The sequence below is a fragment of the Chinchilla lanigera genome, unplaced genomic scaffold (genome assembly GCF_000276665.1).
Source record: "Chinchilla lanigera isolate Chin_1 unplaced genomic scaffold, ChiLan1.0 scaffold00007, whole genome shotgun sequence".
NCBI lineage: Eukaryota > Metazoa > Chordata > Mammalia > Rodentia > Chinchillidae > Chinchilla > Chinchilla lanigera.
In genome coordinates, this window is record NW_004955408.1 from 1,352,012 (window position 1) to 1,375,160 (window position 23,149).

The following is a 23,149-nucleotide window of genomic DNA, read 5'->3' on the forward strand; positions in this document are numbered from 1 at the left end:
TTCTCAGCCGTCAAGAACCTGGAGACAGGCAAGTTCATCTTAAATGAAGAGAACAACCTGGACCCCAATTCCAGATCCTTCATTGCCATGGGCGTGGAGTGGGAGTACAGGAACGAGGACGGCCGGGAGACGCTGCAGACCATCGGCCCGCTCCGCGGCACCATCACCGTGCTGGTGAGCACACGGGCTGCGCCCGGCCGGGCTGCGCTGGCCCCAGGGGAAGGACGGGGCTGGGGATGCCCAGGAGTCTTGAGGCTCCCTGAGTTCTTTAGGCCGTGCTCAGAACAGCCCTGTGAGCGTGCTCTGGCCTCCAGCTTTGTGTCAGAGCCAGAAACATGTGGGGCTGTACCCCGGCCTCTGGTACGGCCCCACCCCAGGGACCTGGACAGTCTCTGCTCCAAGGGCTGCGGCTTCTTTATCGGAGTGACATTCACATTCACTGCTGCCATCCACCATGGCAGGTCACAGCTGCTGTCACGCTGAAGTGACAGTCGGGGCCTGGACCAGGCCAGGCTGGGCCTTGTCTCCCCCAAGACTCCCCAGACCCTCTTGTGCAGAGCCACAGGCCGCTCCTACTGATGAGAAATCCCCAGACGACGGGATTTTCCAACCGCTTTTTAGATTTGAATGTCAGTTAATTGCATAAGTGGTATGTTTTATTTCTCAACAAATTTAGACACTACCAAAAAGCCTCTTGTCCCCTGAGCCCCTCCCCTCGGGGGAGCTGACCACCCAGAGCCCAGCAACTGCACACAGGGTGTGCACTGCGGAGAGGTCCAGGACAGGCCAGCTGCATGCACGCGTGCAAGGTGCAGCTCTGCCGGCCTCGCCCACCAGGACTTGTTACTCTGTGGGAGTGCCTTTGTGACTCCCTCCAGCTGGCCCAGGCCTTCGGTATTCACCCCTCACTGAAATTCACCCGTGACCCACAGCTGGACGTTCACAGAATGTGTTTCCAGCTGAGAGGTGACTGCTAGACGCTGGCTTCTTGTTTCAGCTCCCATAAACAGGAGTCTTTTCTGAGCCTGCCTCGTGCCACGTATTGGGCATGCTGTGCTTTCCTGGGGCTGGCTTTGCTGCTTCCCACAGCCCCTGAGCCCACTGCCAAAGCCCTGTCTGGTGTCCCTGAGCCCAGAAGGCTGTGATGGAGAACAGGCTGGGTGGGAGAAGTGAGTTATAGGGTTGTTGGCAACAAGGTCGATGATTCTGAATCAGCAATGTCTTTAAGAGAAGCACGTGGTATAAAACACATTTATGTATTGATTAGTTGACTGAAAGGGGAGCCCTCACAGGATGCCACCCCTACACAGATGCCCTTGGCTTACAGTAGTGCCGCACCCCTAACCCCTGGTAAGTTGAAGATATCGCAAGTCACAGTGCATCACTGGGTCCTCCTCACCGAGGGAGCGCCCTCTCTGGGCAGCACTGTGCCCTGTGGTGCGGGTCGTGTCCCTGGGACCGCAGGGCTGATGCGGGGCTTGGCGGGCTGCTACTGCCCGGCAGCGTGGGTTACTGAATGCACATTGCTTCCCCTGGGAAAGATCCCTCAAAGTCTGGACTCTGCCGAATGCACGTTGCTCTCACACCATCATAAAGTCAGGAACTGTAAACCACTGAGAGTCAGGGACGGGCCGTGTCACCCCCGGAGTCATGGCTTATTACCAGTATTCCATTCAGTGTACATGGTGACGTCACCGAACATAACTCCTGCGGAGGAGAATAGACTATAAACCTGCCCTGGGCTCACGTCCCTAAGCTGGCTGCTGAGCAGGGGCGGCCGCAGAGCAAGAGTATTCATGGCCGTCTTGGGTGGGCACAGGTCATCCCCGAGGGAGACACCCGGATCTCACTGACGTACAAATACATGATCCACGAAGACTCGCTCAACGTCGATGACAACAACGTGCTGGAGGACAACTCTGTGAGCCACGAGTGGGCCCTGAAGAAGTGGTCTCCCTGCTCCAAGCCCTGTGGCGGAGGTGAGCAGATTCTCGTGGCCGGGTCTCCTAGTGGAGATATCCCTGGATGGGGGCCCAGCCTGAGCAGAGGTGGGCGTCCTGGAAGAAGTGGGAGGTGCTTCTGGGTGAGGGGCTTCCCGAGCCGACAGGCCCCTGCTGAGTGCCAGGCCTGAGACCAGTGAGTCTCGGCGTGTGCCAGCTGTGAGAAGATTGGCTCTAGAGGAGGCCACTGCAGTGACCTTGGTCAGGTGGTCAAGGGCCTGGTCCAGATCCTGGCCTGCGAAGGATCAGGACACTTGAGGCATCAAGCCAGAGGTCACTGGGGTGATCAGGAGTCACACTATGGCACTGGTGGGACAGGGCCCGAGCAAGATGCAAGCAGTGTAGAAACAGCCCTGGGAGGGACTCAGGGAAGCCTCCCAGAATGCCTGGAGCAAGGCTGAATGCGGAGGGGACCCAGCTGCCCCGAACTTGAGTCCTTGGCTGCATGGGACACAGGACACACAGATGATCAGGACAGACCTCCCCTGCAAGCCACAGCTCACCAGGGGGCAGGGGATCGCACGCCGGGCAGATGGCACCCCAGCTTCCTGTCGGGCCTCCCACATGGATCTCATCAGTAGGTCTTGCCAATTCTCCTGCTTGTCTTTTGGACCTGTCTGCTATTCCTGTCTTCCTCACCACCCACTCACTGGCCCTCTCACCGTCCTCCCACTGGCCTATGTAAATCCACTGTTGGTCCCAGAGTGACCTTCTAGGGGGTAAATTAGATCACGTTTCTTCCTGGCATCATAACATCTTCGGTAGCTCCCTCTGTTCTTGGCATGAAGGCTGAAATTGCTCCAGTGGCCTCAGGTCCAGGTAATTTGCTGACCTCTGTTGCCACGTTGGTGCCTTGCTGCTCACGCCCCAGACCCTGGCCGTGCCAGACGTAGGTGCAGTGTTGGTCCATTTCCCATTGCTATAACAAAATACCCAAGACAATCAACTTACGGGAAAGGAAGGCTTTGTTTTGGCTCACGGCTTTTGAGGTCTCAGTCCATGGTTAGTTAACTGCATTGCTTTGGGCCTGTGACGAGGCAGCGTATTGTGGCAAGAGCACATGGTGTGAGAAGCCGCTCTCTTTATGATGGCCAGGAAGTGAAAGACAGAGAGCGAGAGGCCCTTCAAGGCCAGGCCCCCTATGATCTAAGTTTCCCCCACTAAGCTCCACCTCTTAAAATCCCGCCACCTCCCACGGCACCACAGGCTGGCAGCCAGGCCTTCCACACGTAGGCGTTTGGGGGACGTTTATCCAAACCATTTCCTGGACAAAAAGTTCTCCCTCAGGGCCCCTGCACAGGCTTCTTCTCAGCATCCCCTCTATCACCTTCCCTAAAATCACCCCACCTCTGCTCACTGAGACATCTCCAGATGCCCAGACTGGGTCAGGCCTGGAAGCGGTATACTCTGTTGTATGCTAGCTGACTATTGACATTTTAAGCTCATTATTCCGTATTGTGGGGCACTGTAGGATGCTGAGCCGCTTCCTGCTTCTACGCACTAGGTGCCAGTAACACATCCAAGCCCAGCTGTGACAAACAAAAATGTCTCAGACGTTCCCGCATGGCAGGGGAAGAGTGTCACCCGCTGAGCTTACTGTGGGACCGGTGCAGGGCGTGTGCCCTGTGCTGACGAGGCCTGCCAGGCTCCCTGTGTAGTGAGTTGAGGTGGAGCCTGTGACTTAAGTGATGGAAGGGAGACAGACGGCCCTGTGGCCCAGGAAGTCAGGAAGGGGCCGGGCAGAAGCCAGTGAGGTGCAAAGGCAGCTGCTCCCTGGCCCTCTTGGCTTCCTTTGGCCTAGGGCACTGGGTGATGCCATGCACCTTGGGGATGCAGTACAGGGTGGAGCGGGACTGGCTCCGCTGGTGGAGCCCACCCCTCCGAGTCTCCTTGGGGGTCCCGCCACCCCCGTGAGCCCCACCGCGCTCTCTGTCTCCAGGGTCACAGTTTACCAAGTACGGCTGCCGCCGGAGGCTGGACCACAAGATGGTGCACCGGGCCTTCTGCAACGCCCTGGCGAAGCCCAAAGCCATCCGCCGCACTTGCAACCCACAGGAGTGCTCCCAGCCCGTGTGAGTGTGCGGGGTCCCCGCGCAGGGTCCCACTCGGGGAGAGGCCGGATACCACGGGCGCCGCATGCAGGGAGGGGTGGGACCAGTGCTCCGGGCAGGCTTGGGCCAGGCATCATCTGAGCCCCTGATGTGTTCTCCTCGCCTACCGAGTTCTGCGGAGCCTGAGATGCTGCAGGTGGAGCCTCAGACCTGCTGAGCTGGTGTGACGTGCATGTTAGAAGTGACAGCAAATGGTGTTACCCAACTGGGAAACTGAGGCCAAGGCCCTGGGGCTCCAGTGTATGGTGGGCATTTCCTTGATCCACAGGCCCTGCGGTTCCCTGAGACTGCATTTCTGGGCCCAGGTTCCTGCCTGGCTGGTGCACAGGCTGGTGGGCAAAACACAGGGACAGGGATGAGGGGTCCTCGCTGCTGTTGAGCTCAGCCCCAGAAGGGAGGCTAGAACGCAGGAGCCTGAGAAGGGACAGAAAGCCGATGGTGTACTGCAGGCTTTAGGCCCTCCAAGCTGTGCCCTCCCCTCCACGGTCGTGTGTGGGGTTACGCGAATCTTAGCTCCCCTTCCTCAAACCGACGCTGCCAGCACCTCTGTGAGGTCAGAAGCTTTCCCTGCAGAGCGGAGCAGGCTGCCTCACTCCACCCTCTCACTCACCCGGGTGGTGGGAAGGGCACCGAGGCTCTCCAGGGTGGCTCTGCAGGGCAACCAGGGACTGACCGTGTGCCACTCTGCCCCGACAGGTGGGTCACGGGCGAGTGGGAGCCCTGCAGCCAGAGCTGTGGGCGGACGGGCATGCAGGTGCGCGCCGTGCGCTGCGTCCAGCCTCTGCACAACAACACCACGCGCTCCGTACACACCAAACACTGCAATGACAACCGGCCCGAGAGCCGCCGGGCCTGCAACCGCGAGCTCTGCCCGGGTCGGTGGCAGGCCGGGTCCTGGTCCCAGGTAAGCTGTCCCCTGGCCCCAGACCTTGGCCCCCAAGTGAGCCTGGGTGAGACTGAGGTGGCCAGGGCGTTCCAGTTGGGCCCATGGGCTGGGACACAACTCCTGCACTGGGCTGCAGCTCCTGGGTTTTGGGGTACTGTGGGCACCAGTGGTCGGGGTCCGGCTGATGAACACAGCAGGGTGGCTGCCATGCTGGGGCCACACACGCCAGGCATAGCTGCTCTGCTGCTGGGCAGGGTGAGCCCAGGCGACTGAGGTCTTGGAGACCTCTCATCTCGGAGGATGCAGGTACATCTAGATGCCCAGCCAAGCCACAGGAAGCGGGAGGAGCAGGGCCAGACTGGACAGAGGGGTGAGGGTGGGCGCAGGGTTGGAGGATTGCGCAGGAGGCGGGGCCTGAGCACGAGCCAAGGCCACGCAAGCTGACGTGGCGCTGGCAGCCTGGTCCCACCCTAGGCTCAGGGACGCCTGAAGGACTCAGAAGTGGGACACACACTGAGAGTTTGCAACGGTGAAAGGAGACGGTAGAGTCAGCACACAGAAGGGAGGACATCCAGAGGAAAGTAGTGCAGCCTTCCAGGTGACCTCACCCGGCCAGTGCAGCCAGGAGGGAGCCCGAATTCTCCCAGCGGAGACATGCCACCACACCCTCGAGGCGTTACCACCAAGCTGTTACCAGCGGGCTGCACGGCAGCGCTGGGTGTCCAGAGCCCTCCCTGGGGCGGGGAGATCAGCCACACACCTCATGGAGGTCCCACGGCCCCTCCCACTACCCCACTGTGAACCTGCGGCGACACACGCAGACCACACACAACACAGCAAGGCGGGGGCCCAGGCCTCCTGCTGGCTGAGCGCACTGCCCTCAGAAGGGCACAGGAGATGGCGCGGCCTCTCCCTCAGCCCCAGGAGGCCAGTGGTGGGCACCATGTCCCGCGCCACCGCTTACACACACGGGGGCTCGGGCTTCTGCCTCGTCCAGGCAGGACCCGTGCAGGAGGCGACGCTCACCGGGAACTCTGCCCCCCGCAGTGCTCCGTGACCTGCGGCAACGGCACCCAGGAGCGGCCCGTGCTCTGCCGCACAGCGGATGACAGCTTCGGCATCTGCCGGGAGGAGCGGCCTGAGACGGCGAGGGTCTGCAGGCTCGGTCTCTGTCCCCGTAAGCTCTCTGCTGTCTCTAGCCCCAGAGCCAGGGGAGGAGGGGGTCGGTGCAGGGAAATTCGGCACCCCCCAAACTGGCTGGGCTCCGCATCCGTGGTCTCGTAGGAGAGGCTGAGCACTTGGTGCAGGGCTCGGTCCTTCCCCGGGCGGGAAGTGGAGGGCACTGATGCCGCTGCCCAGATGTCCCGGCCAGCTCCAAGCAGGCAGTGCTGCCTCCGACCGCCCTGCCCTCTGTCAGCTGAGGCTGTGCCCTGCACACAGCAGGCTCGCCGTCCAGCAGGTGCCGGGGCTTGTGTGAGTGAGGGGCACCACGCCCAGACCGTAAGCAAGCCTGCGTGAGTAGGGGGGCCCGTGGTGGCTGGGGTGTCTGCTCGACGGGCGCTGTGTGCACAGCGGGTGCTGCCTGTGTGGAGCACGGCAGACGCCTGCCCAGGGTGGTCCTGAGTCACTTCCTTTGGTCCCCGTAGCGGCTCAGACGCCTCTGCCCAGCAGGGCACCCTCCACAGAGGAGGGCATGCGGCAGGGTGCGGGGCACTGGCCTCAGCAGGGTGGGTGGTGCCAGGGATTCTCATTGCCGCTGTGCCACTCTGGCCTGGTGATTCTTCAGCTCAGAGCTTGAGGCCGGGGCGGGGAAGAGGGGAGAGCCGGGTGGGGTGCAGAGGAAAAAGCAGAGCTTAGATAGGAGCGGCAGGGCCTTTGCAGGGGTCAGTGAGGCCCAGGACAATGGGCAGAGAGAGGTAGGAGGTGGGACCTGCTCTCCCGAGGGAAGGCCTTGAGTGCCTCGGGCAGGGTCAGGCCTGTCTGTTGTCCCTGTCCCGGGATGCTGGGAGCAGAGCGGCTGTGCCTGGCGTGTGTGGCCCCAGATGGCAGCCACCTCTCTCCCTCTGCCTGCCCTCCAGGAAACACCTCGGACCCTTCCAAGAAGAGCTACGTGGTTCAGTGGCTGTCCCGCCCGGACCCCGACTCGCCAGTCCAGAAGATCTCAAGTAACCGACCTGTTTATAACTCTGCCTCTGCCCTCCAGTGCATGCCCTGCGCCCTGTGGAGCTTGCCTTGGGCTCCCCTCCTCTCTGTCTATGGAAAGCTTCCCTGACTCTCGCTGAGCGCTCTCTCTTGATTGAAATCTGTTTTCTCCCGGGCCTTGTGCTCGGCGTCCGTCTCCTCTGGAGCTTGCGCCGCCTGGCCTTGAGCAAGGGCCGGCCTCAAGGAGGCCTGGCCTCTTCCAGGGGCTGGGACCCAGTTGGCGATAGCTTGTAAAGGGGCAAAGATCTGTCGTGGTGCTGGAGGGGCCTGAGGCTAAAGTGTGAATGCGACCACTTCGCCATGGTGACGGCTCGCAGGCCACGTCGGTCCGGCTGAAGCTGCAGGCTGGAGGTCTGCCCCGTCCCCTTTCCCAGCCGCCCACCACGGAGGCGAGGCCGGAGGGGCCTCTGGGTGCGAGTTTTTGTGTTGCCATGCTGGGCAACTGGACCCCAAGTTTCCGGTGGTGTCAGGGGCTCCCCGGCTGCCACTGCTGTTGCTGCTGCTGCTCACCCTTTGCTGAGTGTGTCCTCCTGACTCGTGAAACCACGGCCTGCTTCCGTCTGGCCTTTGCACCCAACTACACAGCCCGGGCCCTGTCCCCTGTCCTCTCGGGGGTTCGGTCACGCGGAAGGGGGGTGTTCCTTGGTGGGACGCTGCGGGCACACCACCACTGTCATTCTCTGTCCTTTTGCTCCAATGGCCTTTTCTCATTGTGTGCATATGACCCCATCCACAGGGTGGAGAGCGTGAGAGGGTGATTTGTTAATTGACTGATGATTGACTGATTGATTGATTGATTATCTGATATGGATGTGCCTCACCTACCAGTGTGAACAACTACAGAATTACCTCAATTTTTATTGCTTTTTTGCTTAGAAAAACTATGTAGAAAATGCCTTAAAGTTGAAAGGTAACAGAATTGGCAGCTTGCTCCAGCCTTGGAGGGGGGATCTGGTCCTGTAGGAGGCAGACACTGGAGGTCTAGGGGGTGCCGTCCAACTTACCCACCTTTGCCAAGGGGAATGTTCCCAAACCCAGCTGACCTTGCCCCTTCTGCTCACGGTGGTCTGTCCTGGAGACGGAGGTGCGCCCGCTCACCTGCCGCTGAGGAGAGGGACGCCCACCGGGCCCTTTGGCGCTGACTGTTGCATGGAGACCCCAGCGGGCTCCAGCAGGGCAGCCTTACACCCAGATGGTGGCACACCTAGGTTCTGAGCCGTGACCAATGTAGCACTCCGGCCCTGCCGCCCACCAGCCCCACCTGCCGGCCGCTTCATCTGTTAATAACACGTCCTCGCTGGCCCCGCAGCTGAGCCACCCTCCTCTGGCACTAGTTACTGTTATGTAAATAACAAGTGTGTAACTGCATACTACTCCTCACGACTGTTAACTTCCAACTTTGACAAGGCAGTGTGAGCGACCTGCGTGACGCGGAGGTGCGGTACGGTCCTGGGCGTTGTGCTCTCTGTCTATATGCACTTTGGTTTATCAGGGATATTTTATTAGTGTTTTGTATGTATTTAATGACGTATTATATAGGTTCCATTGTCGTTGCTTTCCTGTTTTCTTTTCTAATGAGACCATGTTAGCGTGTGCCAAAGTGACTGTGAAAATGACCTTTATTCTTACTAATGATGGAAAGATCTGTCATGCATCCCATCAATAAACTCAATAAAAATTCAGTGAAACCGGGTGCTTGGGTGTGGCAAGCTAACGGCTCCTCTCTTCACCTGCAGGGCGGGCAGTGCTGCGGGGTTGCAGGTTCGTCCTGTGGCTCTACCTTGTTTCTGACTCAAATGTCTTTCCTCCCCTCTCCCTCTGCCCTGTGTAGATTCTTAGGGCCGCCCAGACACACACCCAGGCATTTTTAAGACCTGACAACAGCCTTCGGCCGCGGTTTTGAGGTTTTGAGTGACTAGTGGTAGATAAGAACTGCACAGGAGTGCCCAGGCTTTCTGCTCGTAGGGATGTCTGGCAGTCAGGAGGAGGGCCACCATCGGTCACTGCCCTGATGCCTGGCGCGGTCCCAGCCTTCAGGGAGGGAGAGGTGCCCCTGTGGCACAGGTGCCAGGGGTAGGACTCAGCAGGGACTCCCGACCTGGACTTGTGCCATGCCCTGCAGCTGGGAAGTTCTCTCACCCCTTTCCTGTGCCAGGGAGCAGTGAGAAAGCACAGGACATCACGAGGAAGGGCAGGGAGCCACCCGGCAGCAGGGAGCTGGGCTTTGGGTTGCAGGGCCCAGCCCCAGTCCGCAGGGACGCACTTGAGGCGGTGGCGGAGTTCAGCTGCCCAGGGCACTGGTGATTACTCAAAGGAAAGATGGGATGCCAGGGACAGCTGTGCCTGACAGTACTGCACCCCCCTGAGTCCAGCCCCTGAGGCGGGGCAGGAGTAATTCCGCTCCAAAGGGGCCCCCCAGGCTGCTGCAAAAGCGGTGTGACCAGGAGACACGGGAGGCGTGTGCACAGTACTCGCCCTTTAAGCGACTTGCGTGACCTTTTGAGCGGTGAACTGAGTGAACCCATGTCCTGTTACCGAGTAGAGTGTGGGAGCTGGGAGACGATCGCGAGGGCACAAACGGGGCCTATGTGCAGCCCCTGCCCGTGGGCCCTTCCTAATTCTCGTTGCCCTTTTCAGTGAGCTCACAGAGAGAAAGTCTGACTTTGTACCGTCTTTGGCATCTCTCACACACTTCTTTCTTTCCACTCAGAGCTTTGCAGAGGAATGGCTCGGTATTGGTAGCTTTCTGCTGCTGCAATCAGATACTGAGGAAAACAACTTAGAGGAGCAAATACGGTCACACTTTGGTACTCATTTTTAATTTATTGCAGAACTTGTGACAAGTGCCAAAGTCAACCATGACTCAACGAATTTGTCCCCATGAGAAATAATGTAATCAAAAAATTCTTGAGCCTTCACACTTTTCGGGGCCAATATAAGCCATTCAGACTTGGTGGTATCACTCTTAATTTTTTTTGCAACCTGTGACTGGCATTTAAAATGTACAAAAGTACAAGACAGGAACAATGGATATATGTGGGTCCTGCACAGTTTGCTACCTGTTGTGAAACTGTCTCAGGCAACAAATGCTAAAAAGTTTTTTTCTTCACTGAAATGTGATGAGTGTGGCTTTGATGTATTCTGAAGCCAACAAGTACCAAGGTATAACTGTATGTACTGTGGCTTATGGTTTCAGAGGAGTCAGTCCATGGTTGACTGGCTCCAAGGCGGAGCCATCATACAGAAAGGTGTGGCTGAGGAAAGCTGCTCACTTCCTGACAGCTCCAGGCATGCCCTCCACCAGGACAGCCACCTTCTACTGCAGGGGGCCCGAGAGTGACTGCTTTAGGCATTGGAGTCCACAGAGTCCCGATCACAACTACTCAGCGCTGCTGTTACAGTGGGAAAGCAGCAAAGATAAGAAATGAATGGGCATGGCTATATTTTCACAAAACTTCATTTACAGATCTCTAGTAAAGGAGAGAGCTAAGAAAGAGAGAGGGGTCAGGACAAGAATACACCCTTCCAGATCACAGCCACTGACCTTTGTCCAGCCCAGCGCACCTCCTAGCAGCTCATGGAGCTATGAACTCATCAGTGAATTCATCCACTGATGAATACAGCACCCCACGGTCAGTCATCTGAAAGCCCCACCTGTGAACACAGGAACCTTTTGGGGGACACTTTTTTGATCCAAACCACGTTGTTCAATGTATTAGAATTTGACTTTAAAATTTACTTCAAAGGACTTTTTTTGCATAGTACTGGAGATTGAACCCAGGCCCTTCACTAAGCTTTACCCCCATCCCTTTATTTATTTTTTATTTTGAGAAAGGGTCTCACTAAGTCCCTAAGTTGCCCAGGCTGGGTTCACACTGGATCATCCTGCCTCAGCCTCCCAGAGTTCTTGGATCACAAGGCATGTGGTCACTATGCCAGACTAAAATTTTTTATAATCGTGTTTAGGGCTACTTTTATGTACTGCACTCAGCATCTATGAATGCTAGTCATATCAAGTTTTCTTCTAAAATAAAATTCAAGTTTAAAAAAGAGTTCATTTAAAGGAAACCATTAAGCAAGGCATAATCCAGATGGTGTTAAAGACTGCCAAGTCTGTGGGTGAGGCACACAGGTGGCGTGTTTATGAAAAACATATTTACTTTCTGTGGCTTACAGTTGTTCTGCGGAAGCCAGTAGGCCTTGCTAGTTTGCTGCTGCTGTAGAATGGTAAAAGGTCAAGATTTATAAAATCCAAACTATTCTCTTGGTGGAGACCCTTTGCCAGTCAGATTTCAGGACCTACTGTTCAGCCCTTTGGAGGTATAATGTGCATCTCTTCATCTCAGAGGGCTTTCTGGTTAGTGATGCTACTTAAAAAATATGCACCCACTGGTGTATGCTGAAGAACAGCGGCAGTGATTACAGCTGTCCTTGGGAGGCTGGTTTCAGGACCTTCCCAGATGCTCAAGTCCCTTATGTAATAACATGATGTAGTGTTTGCATGTAACTGTGCACACCTTCTCACGTGCTCATCTCAACTCTAGATGACTTAGCACCTAATACAATGAATGTACTGCTATGTGAACACTTGTTACCCTCAAATGCTCAGAGAATAATGACAAGAAGAAAGGCTGTGCATGTTGAGTTCAGATGCAACCTTCTTAAAAATATTTTTGACCCATGGTTGGTTAGATCCCAGGATGTGGAACCTGCAGATACTGAAGTTGACTGTATTCTGAACATATTCTAGGTTGATGCCAGCATAGTCAAGCTCTTGACCGTTGACTTTGCCCCTTCTCTACTCATTCATTGGCTTATTTTAATGTTTAACAACGGAGAGCATTGCAGCTCACTCTTCAAAGGAAATCAGGCGGAAGATGTAAACCTGCGGGGAGGGAGGTGTCCTGGAAGGGGATCTCGGTCCTCAGAGCTGTCTCCACGCACTCAGTGTACTTACTGGGTGCTTTCTCTGTGTGGAGCCCAGCTCCAGGCATGCCCTCCACCAGGGCAGCCACCTTCTACTGCAGGGGGCCCGAGAGTGACTGCTTTAGGCATTGGAGTCCACAGAGTCCTGATCACAACTACTCAGCGCTGCTTTACAGCGGGAAAGCAGCTAAGATAAGAAATGAATGGGCATGGCTACATTTTCACAAAACTTCATTTACAGAACAGATGGCGAGACAGATTTGGTCCACCTCTGGAGCTTCTCGACTCTGGTAGATAGTAAGCAAAAGGACATAGCTGCTAGTCAGCTTCCATGGTCACTTGGTCCTGTTACCTTGGGACCTGGCAGGAACACGTGATACAGGAGGGCTGTTTACCTCATGGTGGCCAGGAAGCAAAAACAGATAAGAAGAAGTCAGCCCAATGTCCCCTCTAAGGCCACGCCCCATGACCTCACTTCCTCCAGAGAGGCCCCGCCCTTTAAAGATCCCAGCACTTCCCAATAATGCCACAGGCTGGGGACTGAGCCTTCAGCACAGACCTTTGGAGAACGTGCTAAGCCCAGATTACAACAGCTGTGTTCTAATAAAATTTTATCTACAAAACCAAGTGGAGAGACAGACTTGGCCCAGGACCATAGCCCCCCAAGCCCTGTAATTAGATCAGTGTGATGGCCAATTTTCAGGGCCCCTAGCTGGACAGGAGAGGGAGTGAGGAGAGGGAGTGAAGAGAGATACAGATGAATGTTTAATGGCAGTCTTGTTTGTGTGAAGGAAAAGACACAGGAAGGGGACCATGGGGCAGAGGCCCCCCACCAGGCTCCCAGATCTTCCTGTCAAGCCTTGTATGGCAGAAGCCATTACTGGCTCTTCTGGAAGCCCTGGTGACCCCAGGATGGCTGTGATCCGTGGTTTCTATGCCATTCAGCTGGGCAGAGAGGAGGAGGACAGAGTAAGGGCAGGGAAGGAAGCAAGTAGTGCTTTGTGTGCCCAAGTTCTGATTCTACCTCTTCCATAGACCGGGCATTGGTGTGCAAGTTTACCTGAGCAAAGCCTTCTGCCAGTTTATAAACCCTGAAAGCCACAGGTCGGGCCCTTCGGGTTTGGTTTCCCCAGGGTGAGGCCCTCCTGCTCTGCATCGTGAACACGCCCCTCGGTCTCAGTGCTGGGAAGACCCCCGCTTTTCCTGAGCAGCTGATCTGTTCGTGTCTTCTTCACACTGTGGGGCCCAAAGCCACAAGTATTTCCTCCTGATTTTGACCACTGGGAAGTGCAGAGCCGTGGCTGGGTCTGTGCCGGGCAATGAGGGCCTGATGGGTTCTTGCCAGAGCTTTGCTGACTTGAGACCCAGCGTTTCTGTTTTGAACGTCTCCCCTGCTCACACTGGCCCTCCCATGGCTGCACGTCCTCTGTTCACTGTGCTTGGCTCTGGGCTGCGGGGCCTCCCAGCACAGCCCATGCTCTGCCTCTGGGGCTTCCTGGCGGTGACAAGGTCGGGCAGCAGCCTCCTTTCCGGACTGTTAGATGTGCACTTGCCAGCTGGTGTGAAAGTGGGGAAGGTGAGGGCCTGGAAGACAGCAGGCCAGGGCTCACTTCCTAGGCAATCAGGAGACGCCTGCTGAGAAGATGAATTTCGGCTAAGCTGACAGATGAGGGAGCAGCTGGAGAAGACCAGAAGCACAGGCAGTGCAAGGGCCCTGTAGCCAGGGGCCCACAGTGCAGGGCGGGGCCCAGTCCAGAGTAAAGCTGGACAAGGGCTGGGGATTTAGCTCAGCGGCAAAGCGCCTGCCTGGCAAGCGCAAGGTCGTGAGTTCGGTTCCCAGTACCGGAGAAAAACCAAAACCAAAACAAAACAAAACAAAACAGAGTAAAGCTGGACAGGTAAGGAGGACAGGTTTCACCCTAAGGCAATGTGGGGGCAAAGCAAGGGCTCCAGGCAGGACCCACATGGTCGCGGCTTCAGTTAGGAGCAACATTCTACCTGGAGAGGTTAGGATGCAGACGAGAAGAAAGGAGGCAGCTAGTTCCTACTCTGCTGCAGCGGAGAGGAAAGCCAGTGCTCCCAGCGGAGGTGGGGAGCCGGAGGGACACAGACATGCTTGAGGGTCAGGAGGAAGTGCGGAGGGACGTGGAGGTGACCTGTGGGGTGGGAGCAGGAGGTATAAGGGACACCCCGTGAGGTGCCACTCTTTGAGTGGAGCTTGCAGTCACTCCATAAGAACAGACGGGCCTCGCTGCTCAAACTTTGAGAGGCCGAGAAACCCAGCTTCTGCGGGGCCCGCGTGGAGGCGGGGAGCACCGCTCGCAGCTTGTGTGGCCGAGCTCCTGGGCGGGGTCCCGAGGACGCCACTCTGCCGCCCTGACCAGAGGCCGCACACACCTCCCGCGTGAGCTCACTTGCCTTGCGCTGTCTCCAGGCTCTCTCACTGCCTCTTCCAGCAAGCTGTGCCCCGTGGGGGAGCAGAGTCCCCCTTACCTCGTCCTTCGGTTATTTGTCCCACTTTTCTCTTTCAGAGGGCCACTGCCAAGGTGACAAGTCCATGTTCTGTAGGATGGAAGTCTTGTCTCGCTATTGCTCCATTCCAAGCTACAACAAGCTCTGCTGCAAGTCCTGCAACCTGCGAAACGCCACCGGTGCCGACGACGAAGCAGAGCCTCTGCCCGGGAAGCACAACGACATTGACGTGTTCATGCCCACACTCCCGGGGCCCACGCTAGCCGCGGAGGCGCAGTCTTCACCCGGACCCCCGCTGGAGGTCCCTGTCAATGCCTCCATCACCAACGCCACAGAGGACCACCCGGAAGCCAACGCCGTAGACGTGCCCTACAAAATCCAGGCCCTGGATGATGAAGCCCAGCCGCCCAACTTAATCCCCCGACGACCGAGTCCGTATGAAAAGACCAGGAACCAAAGGATCCAGGCGCTCATTGATGCCATGCGGAAGAAAGAGACGCTCGGGAAGTTCTAATAAAGTGGAAAGATAGCATCAGTAGCATTTTTTTTTTCTTGCTTCTAAAGATATTTCGTGGGATAGCCAATCCTGTGTCAAGAAGATGAAGTCAGTTCCTGATTCCAAAAGTTTTGGGAAACAAAAGGGGGGTGATGCAAATATACACATATATATGTGGCGATCAGGTGAGCATGTGCGTTGCCAGTCCTGGGGTGACCTAAGCCCTGTGGGATGGAGAGGAGCGGGGTGTGGGTGGAGGTGGCAGGAAGGCAGAGGTTCTGCCACCTCCATTGGAGTGGGGTGTCGAGAGGGACGGCTCCGAGAGAGAACGGTGCCCAAGGGGCTGGGCAGTGGTGGGGAGGGGGCCTTACCTTGGAGGTGATGCAGGCTATGTCCTGCTAACGCCAGCGAGGCACGAGCCCCTGGGAGATGTGAAGGGTGGGGTTCATGTAATAGGGGGGCCATGGCCAACAGGAGCAGTGAGATGGAAGCCAGGGGCACACACGCCTTCAGGGGCCAGGCAAGAAGTGAGGATAGGCGTAGAGGCCAGTTAGGCACTGCCACCCACCTGAGGCCCACCTCCATTTAGAGCTGTGTCTGCTCCATCCATCGCTGCCGCTGTGAATTCTGGGCGCGTCTCCCATTTGCCTCAGTCCCAGCTTGCCAGACAGTGTTTAGATTTTCCCAAGAAAATTCTCAATCTTTAAAGATTCACTCAAAGAACTTTTAGTACTTTTAGCTTCTAGATGCACTAGCTGCAGCCTCTGTCAGTCATCAGCATCAGCACAGTCACGACAAAGAATTAGGACTTCAGAAAGCTCACCTGACCTGCTGGTGCTCACGCTGCTTAGCGCCTGTCTCCTTTGGGTTGGGTTGTGCGGCTCTGTCCACTTCCCCGGAGGCTGTGGGACCCCTGTGACTGGTGACAGGCTGCAGGCGGGAGGCAAGGGCAGTGGAGAAGACACTGCACTCTCTTCCTGAGCAACCGCGGCTGCACCCGCTGCCCCCTCACTCTGGGGCCTCCGCGCCCCTCCCGAGCCGGAGGGTGAGCAAGGCTGTGCTCCAGTCCGGTCTCCCTCTGCCCCGGGGAGCTGTGATGCTGGGCTCTGTGGGCTCGGTTTGCTCCTGAGTACCCGCTCCGCCCGGGCAGGCTCCCCCTTCTCTCCCTTGCCAGCCCTGCCTCGCTGCCTTAGCAGGCTCCACACTCAGTGGGGACCTGCAGACACGGTCCCGGTGGCACACGGCTGCGAAGGGCAAAGGCCCGTGCTCCCTTTTGCCCTTCCAAAACTTTGAAGAACCTGGGTTCTCGGCTCGTGACTGATGCTCTGTGAACAGAGATGCAAGGGAGAGGAAATAGGAAGGAGGGCTGAGGGCCCGCGGGAGTGGAGTGCCTGAGCTGTACTCCTCGCTACACTGATATTTCAGAAATGTGCATTCCGACACCCCAAAACGGCAAGACCAGGGGCATGTTCGCTCCTTGCTGGCCTGGCCTGGCACATAACCCTGAAGCTTCTCTTGTCCAGGGACAGTATTCTCACCAGTCATAGATCTCAGAGAACTCCATCTCGTCAAACTCCCCAGTAGACTGATGAGAATGCTGAGGTTCAGGAGGATCCCTGATGGCTACCCTCTTTTGAGTCTTGAGGTGCTAGTAAGTGTGCTTGTCTGAGGGTGTGGGCGTGAGCGTGTCTGTGTGGATGGTCTGAGGACAGTGAAGAGTGCAGGAACAGCTGCGGGGGTGTCTGAGATCACGCTTACTCGCCACCTGGGGTGACAGCTGCTACCAGGTCCAGCCAGCCTCCCTCTCCTCTGTTGCACTCCCTACCCTTTCCCCACGCTGTCCTGGCCTCTGTCTCCCGGAGAACCAAACTGGAGGATCTTTTCCAGTATCTCTCCTGGGATGTGGTGGAGCGCATGTTGTAGGCCTGCCTCTGTAAGTCGGGAACAGGTCCTAAAGCTTGCCCTCACATGCAGAATCCAAGAGACCCGGTATCAGTTATGGGCTGGAGAATGAAGTGTTGCTTGCTCAGGTCTATACTAGTATGCAGAGGAAATTCAGGGTTAATGCTAGCCCATGGGTGCTACTCAGTTACCCAGCCTAGGGGCCAAGGAATGGGGCTGCTACACTCCCAGAGCCCACAGGTGGGGCCTTCCCTGGATGGCTGGGCTCTGCCTGAGAAAGAGGTGCCCTCAGGCAGCTGAGGTCCAACCTGGCCACAGTCCCACGTGCAGTCACAGAGTTCTCCAGAGCTGAGGTGGCCCTTGGTCGTCTCCCCGTCCAAGGAGCACAGCTTCATCAGGCTCTGAGAAACTGCAGGTCTCCTCTGACCAGGTGGAGGATGGGCTTGCATGCCCTTCCGAGCATTCACAGTCACTGCTGTGGACTGGGGAGGGGGGCAGGTGCCTTCTAGCTGATGTTCCTAACACTGTGCTGAAGCCCGACTGTGCACATCCCTGGAAAGTCCCCTGAGATACCTGAGAGTCACTTCTCATTTGAGGAGAGAGATTAGTGCTAGATTTGGGGATCTAGCCCTCTGATACACTTCTAGAAAATCCATGGAATTTCATGTATAAGCCTTTGTTTGTATTTAGAGGTTTTTCTTGTCTGTTTTGAGTATATCATGGTGCTCAGTAGCAATGTCTTTGTCAGATGAAGCCTTACGACTCTATTTACTCCTGTATGACAGGTAGCCACCATATAGGACCCTCAAGGTGCTGAACTCAAATTACAAACTTTTATCTCACTGATAACTGCCACCAATACATTTTTGTTCTGTATAGTAAAATTTGAAATGCTACTTTTATAACTTATTAAAATTAAAAATGTCTGTGTTTTTGCAAACCATGACTTTGTTTGTTTGTTAGCTTTACTACACTTGTCCCCATCCCTAGCTAAACCTGGGCAGAAGGAAATGATGCATTGCCTTCACAAGGCAACCTGAGGAGTGGGGGACCCCAGGATCTGCTAAGGGGCACTGAGTGTGGCTGCCCAGTCAGGACCCTGTGGAGTGCAAGAGGCACCCCAAGGAGCTGACGCTTGAAGGACATGACTTCAGCAAGGGCCCCCCACTAATGCTTCATTACAACACTTTCTCTCCTGCAATTAGGGTTTCCACAAACAGTAGACAGCAAGTTAAATTTGAATTTCAGGGAGACAATAAACACTGATATTGTCATACACTCATTTTTTTCCTTCTTGTTCAGCTATATATCAGTCAAAGTTTACTGACTCATCATCTCCATTCGAGTTCTTGTACTACTTTTGATGTTTTTAGTTTTCATTCTAAAATATTTCATTTGGTTTCTTTTTATATTCAGTTTCCTACTGAAAATCTGACGTTCTCGTTCATTTCTTAGTCATACTTTCTGAAGCACTTCTGGAAATCTAAAGTCTTAGTGTGTAGCTGAACAGGAGGAATAATGTCCGTCCTAAAATCCTGTAGCACAGGAAGATATCTATAGTTGGCAACAATTAATTATAATCTCAACGTGGCTAGTAAAGAGGACTTTGAATGTTCCCAAAATAATGCGTCTGAGGCAATAGACATGCCATAACCTGAACATTTTACATCGTATAAATGTATTGAACTGTACCTCTTCTGTTAAAATGTAAAAACACATGAAAATAACACCTCATAAATCCAGCAGGTATCGTCTTAGAGTCAGTGTCTGTGGTCTTCTCCCAAATCAATGTTTGATAATTTCCTAATTTATGTATTTTATCTCCTTCTGCATTGAATTCTGGATATTTGGTGTATTATGAAACTATGAGTATTTAATTCTCCTGGAAAATGTTGAGCTTTTCCTACTCAGGAATTTACCTATTTTTGTGAAAGTTCCAATCCACCTCTTGTGAGGTGTAGTTCTGTCAGTGGTTTTCTATAAACATTTGCAGTGCTATTTGGACATGCCCCTTTTGGCCACTGTTCACTGTATTAGGGTCATCTATGTACAAATCCAAGGTGAATCCAGGATTGCATGGACAACTTCATGAGGTCACTTTCTTTTTCTTTGTGACTGTAACAGAAAATGCCTCCCTCCAATTAAGTATACATCAGTCTCTTAGTTGCCCAGGTAATACTTCCTATTCCAGTTCCAGCTGCTTCTATCTCTGAGAAATGGCTGGTGATTCATAGCCGGTCACTACGATGCACATTGTACAAACCAATCCCGAATTGACAAGCCATGCTGCCTCTGTGGTTTCTTACCTCATATAAGCCCTAGACCACCACAGATCGGGGCCGATATTCTGGAAATGACCCTGATCAGTGCCTGTTGACATAAATAAATCTGCCTCAAATCCTGGGTGTTGTTTTGGTGTTTCTGCATGCAGTTGCGTCTGGTGCATTGGCTGGGAAGACTGACCATGCTGACCTCTTTGGTCACCAGTTGTGGCCCTTGCAGACAGAGCAATGACCTCTCCAGGACCCGACAGAAAGGTGCACCCTAGAGATTTCTTGAGTCCCCTCAGAGGTCTGGAGGAGGATTCCTGGCTCCCTGCTCAAGCGGCTCACATCAGACCCCAAAGGAAGGAGGATGCCGTCTGTCTGCTGCTTGATTCCCGTAAGACCACCCAGGGGCACCTCAATTAGTCAGTCTGTCAGTCCTGCTCAGTTCAAGCAGAAGAGCTTGATCAAGTCTTGCTAGTTAAGACCATCTTCGAAGGGGAGGGGGTTGGAATGTTTAACCTCTGAGTGCCTGCTGAATGAATGTGTGAGTGGAATGGTCCGTGTAAGCAATAGGCTGCTCCATCTGTGCACCAAGACTGGGAAGCACTGGTCATGGTGGCTGATTGGGTCCTCACCTGCGGTTCTGTGGCAATCGACATATGACATAAAGGAGGCCTCGAACCCTCGTTGGCTAAGTTTCACCTAAGTCCCCCCCGCCAGGGGCATCCATCCTTTCTCTGTTGCACCATCATTCAAAGGTATACAACACACATGTAGGGACCAGAAATGGGAATTAATTTGCCAAAACCCACAGTCCTTGACTCCAGGAAAAAGGGCTTTTACAGAATTAAAAACAAAACCAAACTTCCCCTGCATCTCAAAGAAAAAAAAGAGGCCAGTTTTTCCTAAGAATTCCACCTTGGCACCCTCATCAGCCATTGCAGCTGCTACCAACAGTTCCACCCCCCACTCCTGACTCCTCTACTTCCAGCCAGTTGAACTGGTGCCAGCTAGCCACTGCCTGCATTCAGCCACAGAGGCCCTCCCTCCAGAGCCTTCTGCTTACATGCCTATCCTGGTCAGATGGCATCATCTAACACCCACCTGAGATGACTGTCAGCAATTCCAAGTTCCACATATTGACTGAGGAAAACTGGACTGTCAGCTCTGATGAATGAGCTGCCATGGCCTTTCCAATGGTTGCCTTGCCTAAAACACCCTAGTCGAGCACTTCTCAAACACATCAGAAAGGGGGGCAAAAAGACCATCAACTACCATTACCTAGAAACCTGATAAAAGAAAAGCACCTGATGTACGACCATACCCTCTGGCTATGAGTTATACAGACTATGGACAGTAAAAAAAGTCAGATTTTAAAAAATAAGAACTCTCAAAAGCTTCAACCTGAATCAGACGACAACGCTTTCATCAGTCTGATGAGGTAACTAGACCACACCAGGCTCCTTTCTTCAGCTTGGCCACTGGGAGCCCATAGCACCATCATCAGGGCAACTAAGACTCTTGCCTCTCACCCCTTCTGCCAGACACAAACTTGTAGCCTGGGAGGACATCTCCTGTATGAACCAGTCCCCACATCGCTTCTGGGAAGAGACCTTCTCTTCAAGTTAGAAGTGACCGTCTCCTTTGCACTAAGCCAGCCAGCCTCCTTCTTGTTTAACGCTGCACTTTCCACTCTGACTATTCTCCGAGAGGAAGACAACACCCGCATCAGCCGGAGACAGATAACCGCAACCCTGAAATTCTAAAAACTCTCTTCCCAGAGGTATAAACTAAAGACTTGTTGCTGTCAGGTGTCATGGGAAACACAAACAGGCATCCAGCCACACATCAGCCTGATAGACTGCTAATCACCTTGGGCAAGATCTCCATGATGTTAACAATGTAGTCATCACCGTAGGTTCTGCAGTTCCAAACCATGCACCCTTGTTGGACTGTTACTCAATTGCCACAAGGGCTTGGGAACTCTCCATTTTCAGGGAGGCTCTAACAACAGATCTGGCTGCTCTGAGATGGTCTGTTTCTCTGTCCCTTCCAGCTCCACACTTCTGTCACTGTCCCTGGGCCCTGAGATTGAGCCATCTACCACCTGCCTCTGATGGTGAAACCCCATCCCAGGGCAACCCCCACCTGCATCAAGCAGTATCCTATGCCACCAGAGACTCAACTAGAAATTCAACCACACATCCAGAGGTTTCAAAACTGAAAAATGTTGATAGACTGTCAAACTGCTAAAATACACCTCTCCCGCCTGTAAAGCCAGTTCAAGATCTCTGAGCTGCCAGTGTTGCTGTGATCGCCCTCCGTATATGTTGCCTCAGTTTTCTGCCACCCACATCCTGCTGGTACACATGCCTGGACCTAAAGAACGCCTTCTTCTGCCTTCAATTGGCTCCTGTCAGCCAGCCCTTCTTCACCTTTAAATGAAAAGACCCCAGTTCTGAATTCAAAAGCCAACTGACCTGGACTCAACCTCCAGAGGTTCAAAAACTTGTTTCCTCTTTAAAAAAACACTTCTGATTAATGACACTCAAGCTGCCTGCTGGAGAGACACAAAAGTTCTGCTATAATATCTGGCAGAAACTGGTTACAAGAAACTCTGCAAATTTCCTAGCACCGCTGGCTTCTATAAAATCTGGATCCTTGAGTTCACAAAAACAATGATGGTTACTCAGGCTACCATCCCTGGGAGCACCCAGTGGCCTACCTGTACAAATACTTGCATCCAATGGCTAAGGGCTGCCTCCCCCTTTGCCTCCACACTCTAATCGCCACTGTCCTTCTGATCAAGAAAGCTGACAAGCTCACCTTTGGCCAAGACCTAACTGTCCAGGTGCCACATGATATGCTGGACCTCACCCAGTACCAAGGACTCTTACAGAGCTGAGCCCAACAGACCATGACTGCCTGGCACTGTCAGATAAACTGTTCTTAAGCTGATCAGACTTAAAGAGTAACCCCACCTGACAAATGCTGAGTATGCCCTTTTTACAGATGGAAGTAGCTCTGCTAGAACAGCCTAGATATGCTGTGGTCACCTTGGACAAAGCTATTTTGGCCAAAGCTCTCCAGCTACTGCTTCCCACTGCTGTTTGGAAAACCTGCCACCAATGCAAAATAATCTGGTCCAGTGGCCTAAGCCCTCTCCAGGGATCCAACTGACTGACACACCACCCCAGCCACCAGGCCTACCCCCATTGTATATGCTGCAAGCTCAAGCCACTGTGCTGGCACCATATCCCTGCAGTCAGCTCAGGCTTGTGTCTGTGTCACCAGCCCTGACCTCCCATTCCCTACCCTCACTGAAAAGACAACAGAAGTTTATAGGGTCCTTCTATAAAAAAATCATCCCTAGATATGGCCTACCCTTGACCACTGGCAGCAACAATGGACCTGCATTTGTAAACTACATACGGCATACTGGCCACAAAGCTCTAGAAAAGTGAAAAAACAGCTTGTAATACATACCTGGTACATATTAACTACCTCCATAAATTTCAGAAATCCAGCCTTAGATAAACTGCAGAATTTATCTGGGCAGCTCCTCTGAGACTCACTCTGAAGAGAATGCTGACCAGTCCACATATGGCTGAAGCCTCAGGACATCATTCACAAGATTGTCCCATACCTATTCCTCTTGATTTTTGTGTTTCAGGCTGCTTCCCCCAGTCCTTGCTTCCCTACCCGCTCCTAGCTGTGGTTTTCACCTTAAACTCTGTGGATGTTTGCTCCAAGAGAAAAGAACAATCAATCAAACACTTGACCAAGATTTGATGAGCATCCAAGGCACATTGGACACTTCCCTAGATTAACTCCCTTACTACCTTGCCAGAATAATGTTACAGAATAGACAGGCCTAAATTACGTCT

General features: G+C 54.1%; 1 protein-coding gene across 1 annotated transcript in view; it reads left to right on the forward strand.

The window, feature by feature from the left end:
* The window catches only part of Adamts2 (ADAM metallopeptidase with thrombospondin type 1 motif, 2), a gene marked incomplete at its 5' end in the record, with an annotated part of 209,321 nt that extends 194,186 nt beyond the window's left edge, over window positions 1–15,135 (forward strand). Inside the window, 7 exons of the mRNA XM_013507291.1 lie at window positions 8–174; window positions 1,820–1,979; window positions 3,940–4,072; window positions 4,808–5,015; window positions 6,045–6,174; window positions 7,076–7,162; window positions 14,657–15,135. Coding sequence (XP_013362745.1) covers window positions 8–174; window positions 1,820–1,979; window positions 3,940–4,072; window positions 4,808–5,015; window positions 6,045–6,174; window positions 7,076–7,162; window positions 14,657–15,111 — 1,340 coding nt within the window. The remainder of the gene's footprint in view (window positions 1–7; window positions 175–1,819; window positions 1,980–3,939; window positions 4,073–4,807; window positions 5,016–6,044; window positions 6,175–7,075; window positions 7,163–14,656) is intronic.
* Between the last annotated feature and the right edge of the window lie 8,014 nt (window positions 15,136–23,149).